General features: G+C 47.6%; 1 protein-coding gene across 5 annotated transcripts in view; it reads left to right on the top strand.

Moving 5' to 3' along the window:
• The window catches only part of C2H1orf226 (chromosome 2 C1orf226 homolog), a 267134-nt gene that overhangs the window by 197680 nt on the left and 56626 nt on the right, over window positions 1-12828 (top strand). For 4 of the 5 annotated variants that reach the window (XM_045809709.2, XM_045809706.2, XM_087855928.1 and 1 more), the window contains one exon: window positions 472-545. In XM_045809709.2, the coding sequence (XP_045665665.2) occupies window positions 472-545 (74 nt within the window). The remainder of the gene's footprint in view (window positions 1-471; window positions 546-12828) is intronic. The other variant, XM_045809708.2, reaches the window with a different exon arrangement.

Consider the following 12828-nt stretch of genomic DNA (forward strand, 5'->3'; position numbering starts at 1 on the left):
CTGGGTAACTACAGATGTGCTAGTAACCTCGCCAGGCTTGGGTCCCACCTTCTCCCCTTAAAGGGAGGGAAGGTGGCAGCTGCATTTCCTTTGCTCGTGATGGTTTGCAGCTCTGCCTCCTTCTCCCCTGTGTTCCTCCTGCTGCTCCTGCTCTTCTGGAGTGATGTGTAATCTCTTCTGTTCCCGTGGCAATTTCTCCATGAAGTTTTGATTTGGAGTCTGCTTGTGGTCCTCAGGTGTGGCCTTGGCTTGCACCTGCCCTCTGCGCCCCGGAGAGGTGCTTTCCTTAAAGTGCTTGAGGGGAGCTGCTCGGACCAGACAGGACGTTTTCCCCTTGTCCTCTTGGGCACTCGGCTCCGGGGCCCTTTGAAATCAGGCCAGGTGCTGATGCGTGCGTTTGCGGGAGTGTTAGCAGCTCACCGTGTACCCTGGTTCTGAGGCGGAGGACAAGCCTAACTTATTCATTTACAGCTTCTTTTATTGCAGAAAAAGGAGTGGACGTGGGATGAGAGCAAGATGCTGGTGATGCAGGACCCTATCTACAGGTAAGAGCCCCGTCCCCCGCCTGTTGGCCCCTGGAGCTGTCAGGCCGGTGGGGCCAGATAAATTCAGATACATTTCTACTGCTTTTCCCTCCTGCGACCCGTTGTTTCTATACATGTAAGTACAAGAAGCACGTCTACCTTATCTTTAAGATTGAGAGGAAACTTCTTCTTAGGCTCAATTGCACCATCTAGAAACAACGAAAGATTTCTGCTTGGTGTTCAGTCCCAATCTTTTGGTTGTAATTTGAGACTTTTCCAACTTGTGCTAGTTTGATCTTCACTGAAATTTTGTAATTGCGTATCTGTTCCACCGCTCTGCCCCTTCAGAAACTGAACGCAGGTAAAGGGTTTGTGATCTTCTGGGAAAGCAGAAAGTCACACATATAATCCCTAGAAATTGCTTTCACGAGACCGGTAGGTTCCTCTAGAGATTAGATGTGTACCCCTGAGCAGAAGAATACCTGGGAGTCACAATACGGAGCTCCAGAGCCCTCCTTGGACCCACCGCAGGACCTTGATTGACCAGTGTTCCTTTGGTGTTCTGGACTCCACCGACCAAGCCCCCCACCCCACCCCTTACCTCCTTTCTGTTCTCTTCACCGACAGAATGGGGATTAGCTCTTCCTTTGGGATTTGGGGGAACCTAGAGTCAAATAACTTGCTTCGGTCGACCAAACAGATAAAGGTTGGGACTCCACTCCAAGTTGGCAACATGGTGGCCCTGCCTTCTAGTCAAAGAGTGGATGCCTATGGAATGGAATTTCCATTCATTCAAGGAAGTACATGAACGTGAGAACACTCATGCCGGGTGCTGTGCTGGGTGATTCAGTGGATGACTAAACTGAGTAAGTCATGGTCCCTTGTTCTCAGGGGGTGTTAGTCTGGAGGGAAGCACATCACTGAGGCGCAAGACCATGTGTCTGACAACCTGAGTTTCTTTCTCTGGGCTCCTGTTGTACTTTTAAATGCTGTGGAAACAAGTGTTACAGCGTGTTACTGTCACTTAAAGTCTTTTGCTGGTAGACTCTGAGGCTCTTGCAGGGGAAGAACTGTGCCCAACTCGCTTTCGTATTCCTAGCACCAAGCCAGGGTCTGGTCTAGATGCATTGTTTAATAAATGCGTGATGGGTGGTTGGAAAAATGCCCTCAACTAGTATCTGAAAATTAACTTAAGTGTTATGGTGATTCACAGGAGGGAATAATCACTTTCTACTTGCATGATAAGGAAAGGCTTCAGGAAAACAGATCGCATCAGAACTGGGCTTGAAGGATGTGAATGGATGAGCCCCTGTCATTTGGCTTTTGTAGAAGGAAGAATTTCTTGGTGTGTCGCGTCTGTTTTTTTCACCGTGGCACGGTCCACGTACAAAGCCGGCTCGTTGTGGATGCTGCTCACGGACTTGAATCAGCCTTTTCTGGGTTGAAAGAAAGGACTTTCCCCAAAGTTTTAACAACATAGCCCAAACAGGCTATCCGTTCTAGTTTTTAAAACCACTTTATTTTGAGGCATAGTTGACTTACAAAAATTGAGCATATTTAGCGTGATGAATTTGGTAAATGTTGACCTATGTGTACAATTCTAAAGCCATCCCCTCAGTCAAGATGATGAGCATATGTCAACCCCAGAAGTTTCCTTGTGTGCCCTCTTGTACTTTCCCTCCTACCCCTCCCCCCCTTCTTGTCGCATTTCTCTCCCTCCTGCACTCCACATCCCAGGCAGCTACCGATCTCCTTTCTGTTGTTCCAGATGAGTTTGTGTTTTCTTAAATTTGGTATAGAGTCGTGCAGTGTATTCTTTTTCTGGGCCTGGCTTCTATCATTAAGCGTAATTATTCTAAGAGTCATTACTTGTCATTGTATGTATCGGTAGCGTATCCCTTATTACTAAATGGTATTCCGTTGTACGAGTATAACTCAATGTGCTTCGCCATTCATGTGTTGGTGGACATTTTGGTGGCTGCCAGTTTGGGGCTGTTACAACAAAAGCTTATGTGACTGTTCAATGCAAGTATTTATATGGATGTACACTTTCATTTTTCTTGCGTGAATACAGAGGAGTAGAATGACTGATTATATGGTAGGTTTTTTTGGGGGGGAGGAGTTGGTTTTTGTTTTTGTTTTAAAAGATTTTATTTATTTGAGAGAAGGAGAGAGAGAAAGCACAACCAGTGGGAGCGGGAGGCAGAGGGAGAAGCAGACTCCCCATTGAGCAAGGAGACTGATGTGGGACTTGATCCCAGAACCCTGGGACCATGACCTGAGCCAAAGGCAGATGCTTAACTGACTGAGCCAGCAACTCGCCCCTATTTTTGTTTTTGTTTTTTTTTTTTAAATGAAACTGCCAAACTTTTCCAAAGTGGTAGAACCGCTAGTGGAGTTTGAGACCTCTGGTTCCTTCACATCTTTGCGCATCTGGTATTGTTAGGTTTTTTGGGGGTGTTTTGTTTTTAGCCTCTCAAAACATGCATATTAGCATCTCACTGGGGGTTTAATTTGCATTTCCTAGTGACTAATGACCTTGGGCATCTTTTCATCTTACATGCCATTTGTGTATCTTTTGTGAAGCATCTGTTCAAATCTTTAGCCCATTTTTGATTGGGTTTTTTCTTACTGAATTTTGAGAGTTCTTTATAAATTTTGAATACATATCCTTTATCAGGTGTGTGGTTTGCAAATATTTTCTCGAAGTCTGGCTGGGCTTTTCTCTCTCTCTCTCTTCCCCCTTTTTTGGAAAGATTTATTTGAGAGAGAGAGAAAGCATGCGAGAGGGAGAGAGAGAGAGAGAGAGAGAGCACAAGCAGGGGGAGCAGCAGAGGGAGAGGGAGAAGCAGACTCCTCGATGAGCAGGGAGCCCCTACATGGGGCTCGATCCCACGATCCTGGGATCATGACTTGAGCCAAAGGCAGACGCTTAACCAACTGAGACACCCAGGTGTCCCTCAATTCATTTCTTTAATATGATACGAGGAATATATCAGAATTTTTGTTTTTTCCTCCTGCAAACGGATGTCTAGTTGTTCCAGACTCATTTGTTGAAAAGACTGTTCTTTCCCTGCTGGAGGACCTCTGTTGAAAATCTGTTATCCCTCTCTGTGTAGTTTGTTTCAAACTCTTTATTCTGTTCGATCCATCCAGTTGTCTGTCTTGATGCCAGAACCACAATGTCTTGTTTACTGTAGCTTAATAAAAATTCCTAGAATCGGGTAGTCTGTCTTCTAGCTGTTCTTCTTTTTCAAAGATTGCTTCAGTTAGTACCAGTATGGTATATCTTTTTCCTTCTCTTCACTTTTAAGAAGAAACGTGCTTTTTGGTGGGGAGTGAAAAACATCAAAGAAATCTTAAATTTTAAAGCGAATTTAAATTTTTTTATTTTATTTTAATTTTGTTTTGTTTTGTTTTGTTTTTAAATTTTAAGGTAGGCTCCAGGCGCCCAATGTGGGGCTTGAACTCACAACTCTGAGATCTATTTGGCAACCCTTCTCCCCGCCCTGGAAAAAAACAACAACAACAAAACAAAACCTCCTCCAGCAGACTTCCTGGTTGTAGGTGTCTCATGGATATCTTGCTAATCTGTCAGATTTCAGCAGCCTGCATTTAAGAGCAAAGGTTTGAAGTTTTGCTAGTGCTGTCCCAGGCTTCTAGATACTTTTCCCCCTCCTGTATTAAATTGGGTGCTTTTGGTCTCTGTACATGTGAATTTGTACATCTGTGTGTTTTGAGTCAATGAAAGAGGACTTTATTCTAAACTGTATGTCTCATTTCATCATCAATAAGAGCATTTATCATCAAGATAATATGGTAACATTCACAAATGAGCTTTTCTTGGGGCCCTTTTCTGCGCTTAAGGAACCCCTCTGGTGTGATTGACTGGCATTGCCGCAGAATACATAATTGCGGATGGCTTTTATGAGACGCGATTACTCTGGCATTTGCTTTCAGAAAGCTCCTTTGTGGTGCGGTACATTCTTCCTATCCAAGAGAAATGCCTTTACCACATCAGTAACGGGGTCCTCTCTTATTAGCTCAAATTTTAAATTTAAATTTTTTGCATCTCTCCCGTTGAATAATAGAATCGTGGGGTTTTTTTTTTATTGTGGTGAAATGTAAAATTCACCATTTTAATAATTTTAGGCGTACACATGAGTGGCATTCATCACGTGGAGTTAGGCAGCCGTCACCACCTTCCAGAACCTTCTCATTGTTCTTAATAGGAGCTTTCTGCCCTTCAGCGAGGACCCCTTATTCCCTCTCCCCAAGCCCCAGGCGACCTCTAAAGTCATGGGATCTTACGAGGTTGAGAGCACTGTGGCAGGCATGTGGTCCTGCGCTCCCCCCCCCCCCCCGCCCCGGCATTGCAGGACGCCTCTGTCCCCTGTGCTGATAGGCTGTGGCCATGCTCCTCACGGTGTTTACGGGCGTCTTGTCCATTGACCCTGGCTGTCCTGTCTGGAGCCACAGATATGTAGATCTTATTTCCCTGACGTTCCTGAAGCCATCCTTCATTATATCTTTTCCCTAGACTTCCTAATTCAGGATACATTATTTCCTCTTAAGATATATTAGAATTTAATACAGGATCCCAGATGCGGTCTTATCAGTGTAAGATGTAGAGACATAATCTTACCCTTATGATGGGGAGTTTTGCATTTATTTTTAAAGAATGAAATCATACTGTATTTTGCTTATTTTTTTTTAAGATTTTATTTATTTATTTGACAGAGAGCAGAAGCAGGGGGAAACAGCAGAGTCAGAGGGAGAAGCAGACTCCCCAGTGAGCAGGGAGCTCAACGAGGGGCTCGATCCCAGGACCCTGAGATCATGACCTGAACAGAAGGCAGATGCTTAACGGCTGAGCCACTCAGGCACCTGTATTTTGCTTATTTAACAGACTGTGTTAGGTCCTACCTAGGTCATGGTGGATTTATTGTCCAGATTCCTTAGGATTATGTAATGGCCTTCAAGCCAGATTTGTGCGTGTGTGTGTGTAAGTAAAAATTGGACTTTTAAACTAATTTTTGGTCACAGGTGCACTTAAAGTATTTCAAAAGCAATGAGAACTTTTACCATATGTTCACTGTGCTACGATGTTCAGGCACACACATTTAAAAAAAAAAAAATGGAATAATCCAGATTTTTTACTCATTATTTCTGCAGTTTTCACTATTTTATTTCTCAGCCTACATACAAGAATTTACATATATCATTGTTACATTAGATAAAATTCACTTGAACCCATTATTCAGAGTGTTTGATGTTTTGTGAATCAGAGTTCAGTAGGCAACAGGGAGTGTTTAGTCCTGAGGAAATAATTGGATTTGGATCTCCACCGTTGCCACAGGAGCCGAGAAGCACAAGGTCCAGACAAGACCTGAGAGGAGTCCTTTGCCAGCCCCGGTGTGGCTGGTACATCGGTTTGCAGGCTGCCAGTCCATGTGCCAGAGCAGAATCTCAGGGCAGGTGCAGACATCTGTGGAAGGCTGTTGACTCTTCTGGCTGCTGCTCCTACTTAGCTGAGAAGCTTCTGATCGGGCGCCTGGCTCTGAGGGCGTTCAGCAGGGCTGGCGGGCATGAGGGGGAGCCGGATATGGAGCACAGCAGAGCGAGGCCAACCGTGGCTGACTGGTACCCTGATGTCCGCTTCTTCCTGCTCCGTTCCGCCTCCCAGATCCCACACGGGTTTCTCTTGTGAGCAGTCCTACGCCGCAGCTCTGCAGGGAAGGGATGCTGAGTTTTAGCTGAGCAGAGCTGACCTGGGTAAAGCCATCACGCCGGGTTGTGACAGCTATACTGTCCCTCTGAGCTTTCGGTGAAGTGTAACTTGAATAAGAGCATTTTCATCCAAGTCCCTGACATGCTAAGGCTGTTGAACAGGACAGGACTAGGCCTGAAAAATGAAGGCTTCATGTTTAATTTCTCCTTATTTCACATTTCACTTCCTTGGTTAGCATGCTTACCTTACCCTTTCTGGTTCAATGGCTTTTTTTTTTTTTTTAAGTTAAGAAACAGCCCCAGAGTACTCATACCATTATAGAGGTCACTGTGCCTTTGAAATTCAGTTCCCCTGCCTTGGTTTCTGCTCAGTCTTACTGGGCGCTGAAAGAATTATCAGTCCCACAAAGATTTCTGATTCTAGGGGCCAGACATGCAAATGAAAATCCTTCTTTTTAACCAAAGGAAGTAAGTTACTTGACCTGAAGTGTTTAGGAGCCAGGCTGGAAGTAGTTCTCTGGTTTTGAGTGTAAATGATCAAAGCAGGTAGGGTCCTCATAGGGTGTCCAGCTAGTCCTCAGAAATGTCATTAATTAACATGCAAGCAGTTGCTGAGATCAGACATTAGGAGACGTGTGTTCTGGTTTGGGGCCCTCCATGTTGAGCCATGCTTTGATTTTGAGCAAGTCAGAGATCAATTATTGAGGGCTAACTGGGGAAGGGAGGAAAGGATGCATGGAGAACCCTGGTGTGTATTGTTTGCTGTGTAGACACCGAGGAAAACAGTGGTTAATCAGTCTGGGTCCGATCAGAAGACAGAACTCACACAGTGATTCAAATAGAAGAATTGGAATTATTCAGCTGTAACAAAACAGTATCTTTAAAATGTAAAGAGCACTCTTGGAGCGCCTGGGTGGCTCTGTTGGTTAAGTATCTTGACTTTTGATTTCCACTCACATCATGATCTTAGGGTCCTGAGATTGAGCCCCAGTCGGGCTCTCTGCTCAGCGGGGAGTCCACTTGAGATTCTCTCTCTCCTTTTGCCCCTCCCTGCCATGCATGCTCTCTTTGAAATAGATAAATCTTTTTTAAAAAGTAAAATAAGATTCTCTCCTTCTGCCCCCCCAACTCTCTCTCTCCTTCCCTCCCTCTCCAAAAAAAAAAAAAAATCTGAACAGCCCTCTAGGGCTGAAAGAGTATACAAGGACAATGGAAATGAGCAGTGGAAACCAAACAACTTTACATTTTTGAAAGAGATAATGCCCCTATGAAGGCAGAAGGACGAGGTCCCATGGGGATTAAAATAGAAGGTTTTAAAACTGTATGATTTTGAAGCGTTATTTTTTTAATGGAATCAGATACTGCCGTAACCTGTAATACATAGGTGGAATCCCATAATTAGGAGAGACGAGAGAATATGTAGTAATTACGTACACTGTCGTTTTCTGGAGCCAAAAATCTCTCAGGATTCTTAAAGGTGCCTCTCCAGCCTCCGGGCTGTCCCCGCAAAGTCAGATCAAGACCGCCCTGCTAGAGACGATGCCACGCTCCAGCCTCCCTCCCTCCTGACCTCCGCACTGCCAAGTCCCCACCTCAGAGCCGGCATGCGTTCCCTTCGCTCCGTCGTCACTGGAGCATGGCAGGGGGCCCGGTCCCGGAGTCCTTCCTGGCAGGTCAGAGGAGAGGAACAGAGCTGGATGCTCATAAGCCTCGGTCTCATTTGCACCCCGTGACCCACAAGGACAGGGTGACTGTCTGCATCTTCCGTATGTTTGTGAGATCGAGCCTCCGCCAGCCTCCCAGCACGTGAGGTTCCTGAAGGGCCCTTGCTAGTCTCGTAACCAGAGATCGGGGGCAGCCCGGCTTTCAGATCTCTCCGCGACTTCTCCTGTCTTTTCTGGGCCAGCCTGTCTGAGGCATGGGAGTATCCATCCCTGCAGCGAGTCATGTTTCGTGGAGAGATGATGCTTTTATTCCCTCTAGTGCCAGAACCTTCCATAGACAGTGCCTCTTCATACATATGCATGAGTAGGAATCACTCAATTTTCCGCTTGGAGACACTTATGAACTAAGAGGGGAAAGAGCGTATCATTCATGCTATCTGGCCTCAGTTCGTTCCCCAGGGCTGCTCTGCCGTTCCTTATTCTCTCCTGGTATTAATTCCGCTCTGAGCCAAATCCTCCTCACCCGTTTCTACTTGTGGGCTCTGTACGCCCTCCCTCTCCCCAGGTGACCCCCATGTTCCGGGTCATTGCCCACCGTGGCTCTGTGCCCTGCCCTCCTGTGTTCTGGACGTGGCTGTGCTTGTGTCTTCACCGTGGGCAGTGGCTAGCCCTTCACCAGCTTCCCCGTCTCTCCCTGCCAATATGTTCTCCCTTCCGTCCTGAAATAACCTCCCTGAACCCTGCTGCCCCGTGCAGAGCACATCTGTCAACCCTCGGCTTCCTCCCAGGGCCCAGTGCCCATCACTCTGCAGTTCCTCGCGGTCTGACTTTGATTTCCAGCGCTTGGCAGAGCCGGTGCTCTGTGTTTACGGGCTCTCGCGCCACCTCTCCAGACCCCGCACGCTTCCTACTGCTTCCAGTGCCACCCCTCCCCCGCCTTCCCTTTCTCCTCGTATTTCGGGGTCTCTGCCTGCCTTTGCTCTCCATCCTACATAGTCCTGTGCCTCCTTTATCTGTTCCCATCCTTTATCTTCCCTTGGAAGCAGGTTCTGAGGACCTCGTCGTGGGCTTGGCAACGTCCCTGGAGCTTGGGAAGTCTCAGTAGTCACATAGGAAGTGGGGCCCCTGGGTGGCTCAGTCGGTAAAGCGTCTGCCTTCGGCTCGGGTCATGGGACCCTGGGATCGAGTCCCGCATCAGGCTCCTGGTTCAGTGGGGAGTCTGCTTCTCCCTCTGCCTGCCGCTCCCCCTGCTTGTGCTTTCTCTCTCTGACAAATAAATAAGATCTTTAAAAAGAAATAAATTCAATCATGGCGGAAGAATGAAAAATTGTGTCATGGTAACGGTAAGTGTGAAAATCGGAACCACATGTTTTGTGCAGAGCTGTATCCCGAGTGCCTGGAAGGGTCCTTTCTACACGGTAGGTGCTCCATAAATACTACGTGACAAAGCAGGAGCCGGCTGGAGCCACTCGTTTGTACTAACATGTTCGCTTCAGACGGCCATTAAGCTTCCTTATTTTCTTGGTGGCCGTATCCTCTGCCTATCTTGGTGGCCTGAATCACAGAGCTGGTAGGTAGTGAATAGCAGAAAACTGAAGAGCCACCAGCATGAGCAAAGGTAAACCCCTGGCCTGGTGTCTCTGTGCCAGGCCTTAGAGAACATCTTTTACATGAATGATGGAAAATCCAATTAGGCCAACTTTAGAAAACTTCACGTAGTTAAACGCTGTCTACCGGGGAGGGAATCACCCCGTGGAGGAGGAACCAGGGGGAGCAGAGAAACCAGGCCTGGTCCCAGTTCTACTTCTAAGTAACTGCTTACTTTGAAACTCCACCACTGTTTCCTTTTCTCCCCCTCATGTGCATACAGGGAATCCAAGATAGGGAATTTGCAGAGCATGGAAGAGGGTGCGATGGGAGAACATGTGCAGAGTAGAGCCAGCACCCCTTCCCTTGACTCCTTTCGCTGCTACCAGGTAGACACTGGCCCAGGCCTCCATAGGATGGTCTTGACCTTTTGCAGGACACAGATACTTCTGAGAAGGTGATGAATCTGGATCCTCCCCCTAGAACAGTGCAGTCATGTACGTACTCGCCGAATTTTGAGTTTGTGGGCACTTCATGGACCTCAGAGTCCTGTGGTTTATCATTTCCAGGGTAAGACCTGCTGGGGCCAATAATCGTTGTAAGTTATCTTTGAATGTTTCGCTTCTCAAGCCGGGAAGATTTATCATTGGATGCCTTTCTGTAGGAGGAGGGGGAAAAATCTCACTTGCTTAATAATTTAGTGTTTCAATGATGGAATTTATTTTGTCGGCCCATGAGGCATTTGCATCTTGTTCAGAGGAGCCGCTGTCTTCAGAACAAACCAGTCCCCTGTTGGTGGGTTTCATATCCCGTAAAGGGAGAAGGTTTGCGTAGGACGAGCCTTTATGGTACCCTAAGTGTTTCGGGATTCACATGGATATGGGAGAGTTGGTGTAGGGCCTGTGTCTGACACTGGGATGGAGGGCCCATTGTGTGACCAACCTTCACTCCAAAGGCAGGTAAAGATTGCTCTGGGTCTGGAGCTGTAGCCAGCGTCTGATGAGCCCTAATAGGTGGTGTCTAGGATCGTAGTTGGACACTGTCCCAGCTCATCCCACCGTGGTCACTTGGACCAGTCTAGACACTGTGTGTTGGGCCCTGTCCCTCTTGCATCCTGGCACAGTTAGGAGGAGGTCATGCCACACTGCTAAGAAGAGTACAGCCAGTTGTGAGCCTGGGCTGCTTTTCTGCTAGCGCAGACAGCAAGTCACGGAGATGAGGATGGCTGGGAGGTCCAGAGGGTTATGCGTAGAGCTCAGGAAATATGGGATGCGAAAAGCTAGGTTGTCTGCAAGTCCCCACGGCCTTTACTGATAGACGCTGAGAAGCCCCTGTGGGGAGGTTGCAGCCTTTCCCAGTGGCTGGTAGCAGTCATGATCACACCAGGGTTGGTCAAGTCTTCTGGGTCTGGTAACCTGGCTGTCAAGTTCTTGAATAAGAATTCCAAGGTTTACAACATCCACCAGGAATCCTTTCCTGCTTTCAACCCCGCTCCCAGAGTGAGGATCTGATTTCCGTTTCTTCTTTGGACCCCAAGGCTGTATAATCCTGAAGCTCATCCTAGTAGTGTAGTCATTTCTCCGTCTTCTCATTCGTATTAGGAGCTACAACTTACTCCTCTTTATGTCCCCGTGACTGCTGTCCTGCACATAATTGTGCTTAGTACATATTTATTCAATTGAATTGGTTTCTTGTTAAATCTTTGCAAAATTCCCAGGAGGTGGGTACATTTATTCTGTGGACTTTTATCTAGGATTGATGGGATGGATGGATTGATGGGATGGATGGATGGATGGATGGATGGATGGATGGATGGATGGATGGACTGATGGATGAATGAACCAACCAACCAACCAGCCAACCTGCAGACATTTTTTGAGCACTGAATGTCACCTGTATGTGAAGGTATTTGGGGAAGGGGATAAAAAATATGAACCTTAACATCACGAACATATGTTCTCGTAGAAGATAGTAATGAGCACACAGATGACTGTTCAAAAGGCCAGCCTTGCATTTGGGAACACCGAGGAGCCAGAAGTCACGTGACCTTGCTCAGCTCTGCTCAGGGAGCAAGCCAAGCGTGCTGTGGGATTCACCACAAAGCCACGGCTGCCTTTGAAAATAGACTCTCCTTCCTCAAGTTGGCTAGAGACGCCAGCCCTGTCCCATGTCACTGCTGTGCACTTCGCTCTTTGCTGGAGGGGCATTTCTATGCATTACCTTGGTCTTTGACTTTATGTCTTGTCCAGTTGCCATTTTTACTGATAAGTTATAACCATCCGAGGGTGGATGGGAGGAACGAAACCATGGTAAACTGGGTGTGTTCATCTTGGGTTCAGTAATGGCCTCAATAAACGGGTTTTTGGAGGGGACGAGCAAGAAGAGCCACTGAAGAGAACTCCTGATGGGCACCAGCTGCACGCGAGCCCATCGCTGCCCATCGTCTTCCGTTAGCACTGACTGAATTGTTAGGGGGTCCTGACTGCTGGAGGTGGGGTATCGCAGGTGCATTTCCTTCCTGGAGGGGCCATCCAGGCAGCGGGCCAGTGGTCTGATCCGCTCTGCAATCCTTACACCCAAACACGGATGAAAACAGATACGTGTGCACGCACACACGTGGGCATGTGTGTGCACATATGTAAACACAAGCCTCTATAGGTTTGTAAAAAGTTTTTTGGTGTTTTGTTTTGTTTTGTTTTTAATACCGAAAGAGCTAAATCCAAATCCCTCCCAATTGCCTTTGTTCACTGATGGGAAGGACAAAGCCCTCAGGAAACAATTAAGCCTGTCAGTTGCCATAGCTGACGAAGAGGAATTTGACAAGCTCAATGCGAGAGAGGAACTTCGAGTGCTCATAAACCAGGTCCCAGGAGAACCTGCCCCGCCCCTGGCCGGGCCTCCCACCCTCGCCACCCTGTGAATTTCTGGGAGCCCCCGCCCCGCATGAATTAGTGCCCATCTCGCCTCTAAGAAGACGGCCGTAGACTTTGGCCACATGCGCTTTCCTTTGGATCCATGTCACATCTCTGGTAGGTGTCCTTGCCCTGTAGGAAGGGAGGGAATTAACTGGCAGGGAAAATGCAGGTGGGAGCTGTTAGAACAGCCTTGGCTTTAACCAGGACGCTTGACTAAAAAAATCTTCCCGAGCCGGAGCCCGAGCCCTTGCCTCAGCCAGAGGCGACTCCTACGCACACATCAGGACGCCTCGGCCCGGCCCAGCGAAGGCCGCCAGGGTGCCCTGCCGCAGAAGGAGGGGGAGACAAGCCGGGGCAGGCCTGGCCCACCCCTGGCAGCCTCGGAGTGAACCTTGTGACTCCTGCCAG

Source organism: Ursus americanus, chromosome 2, assembly GCF_024610735.1.
Source record: "Ursus americanus isolate L20-20 chromosome 2, mUrsAme1.1.p, whole genome shotgun sequence".
In the NCBI taxonomy this organism is placed as follows: Eukaryota; Metazoa; Chordata; class Mammalia; order Carnivora; family Ursidae; genus Ursus; species Ursus americanus.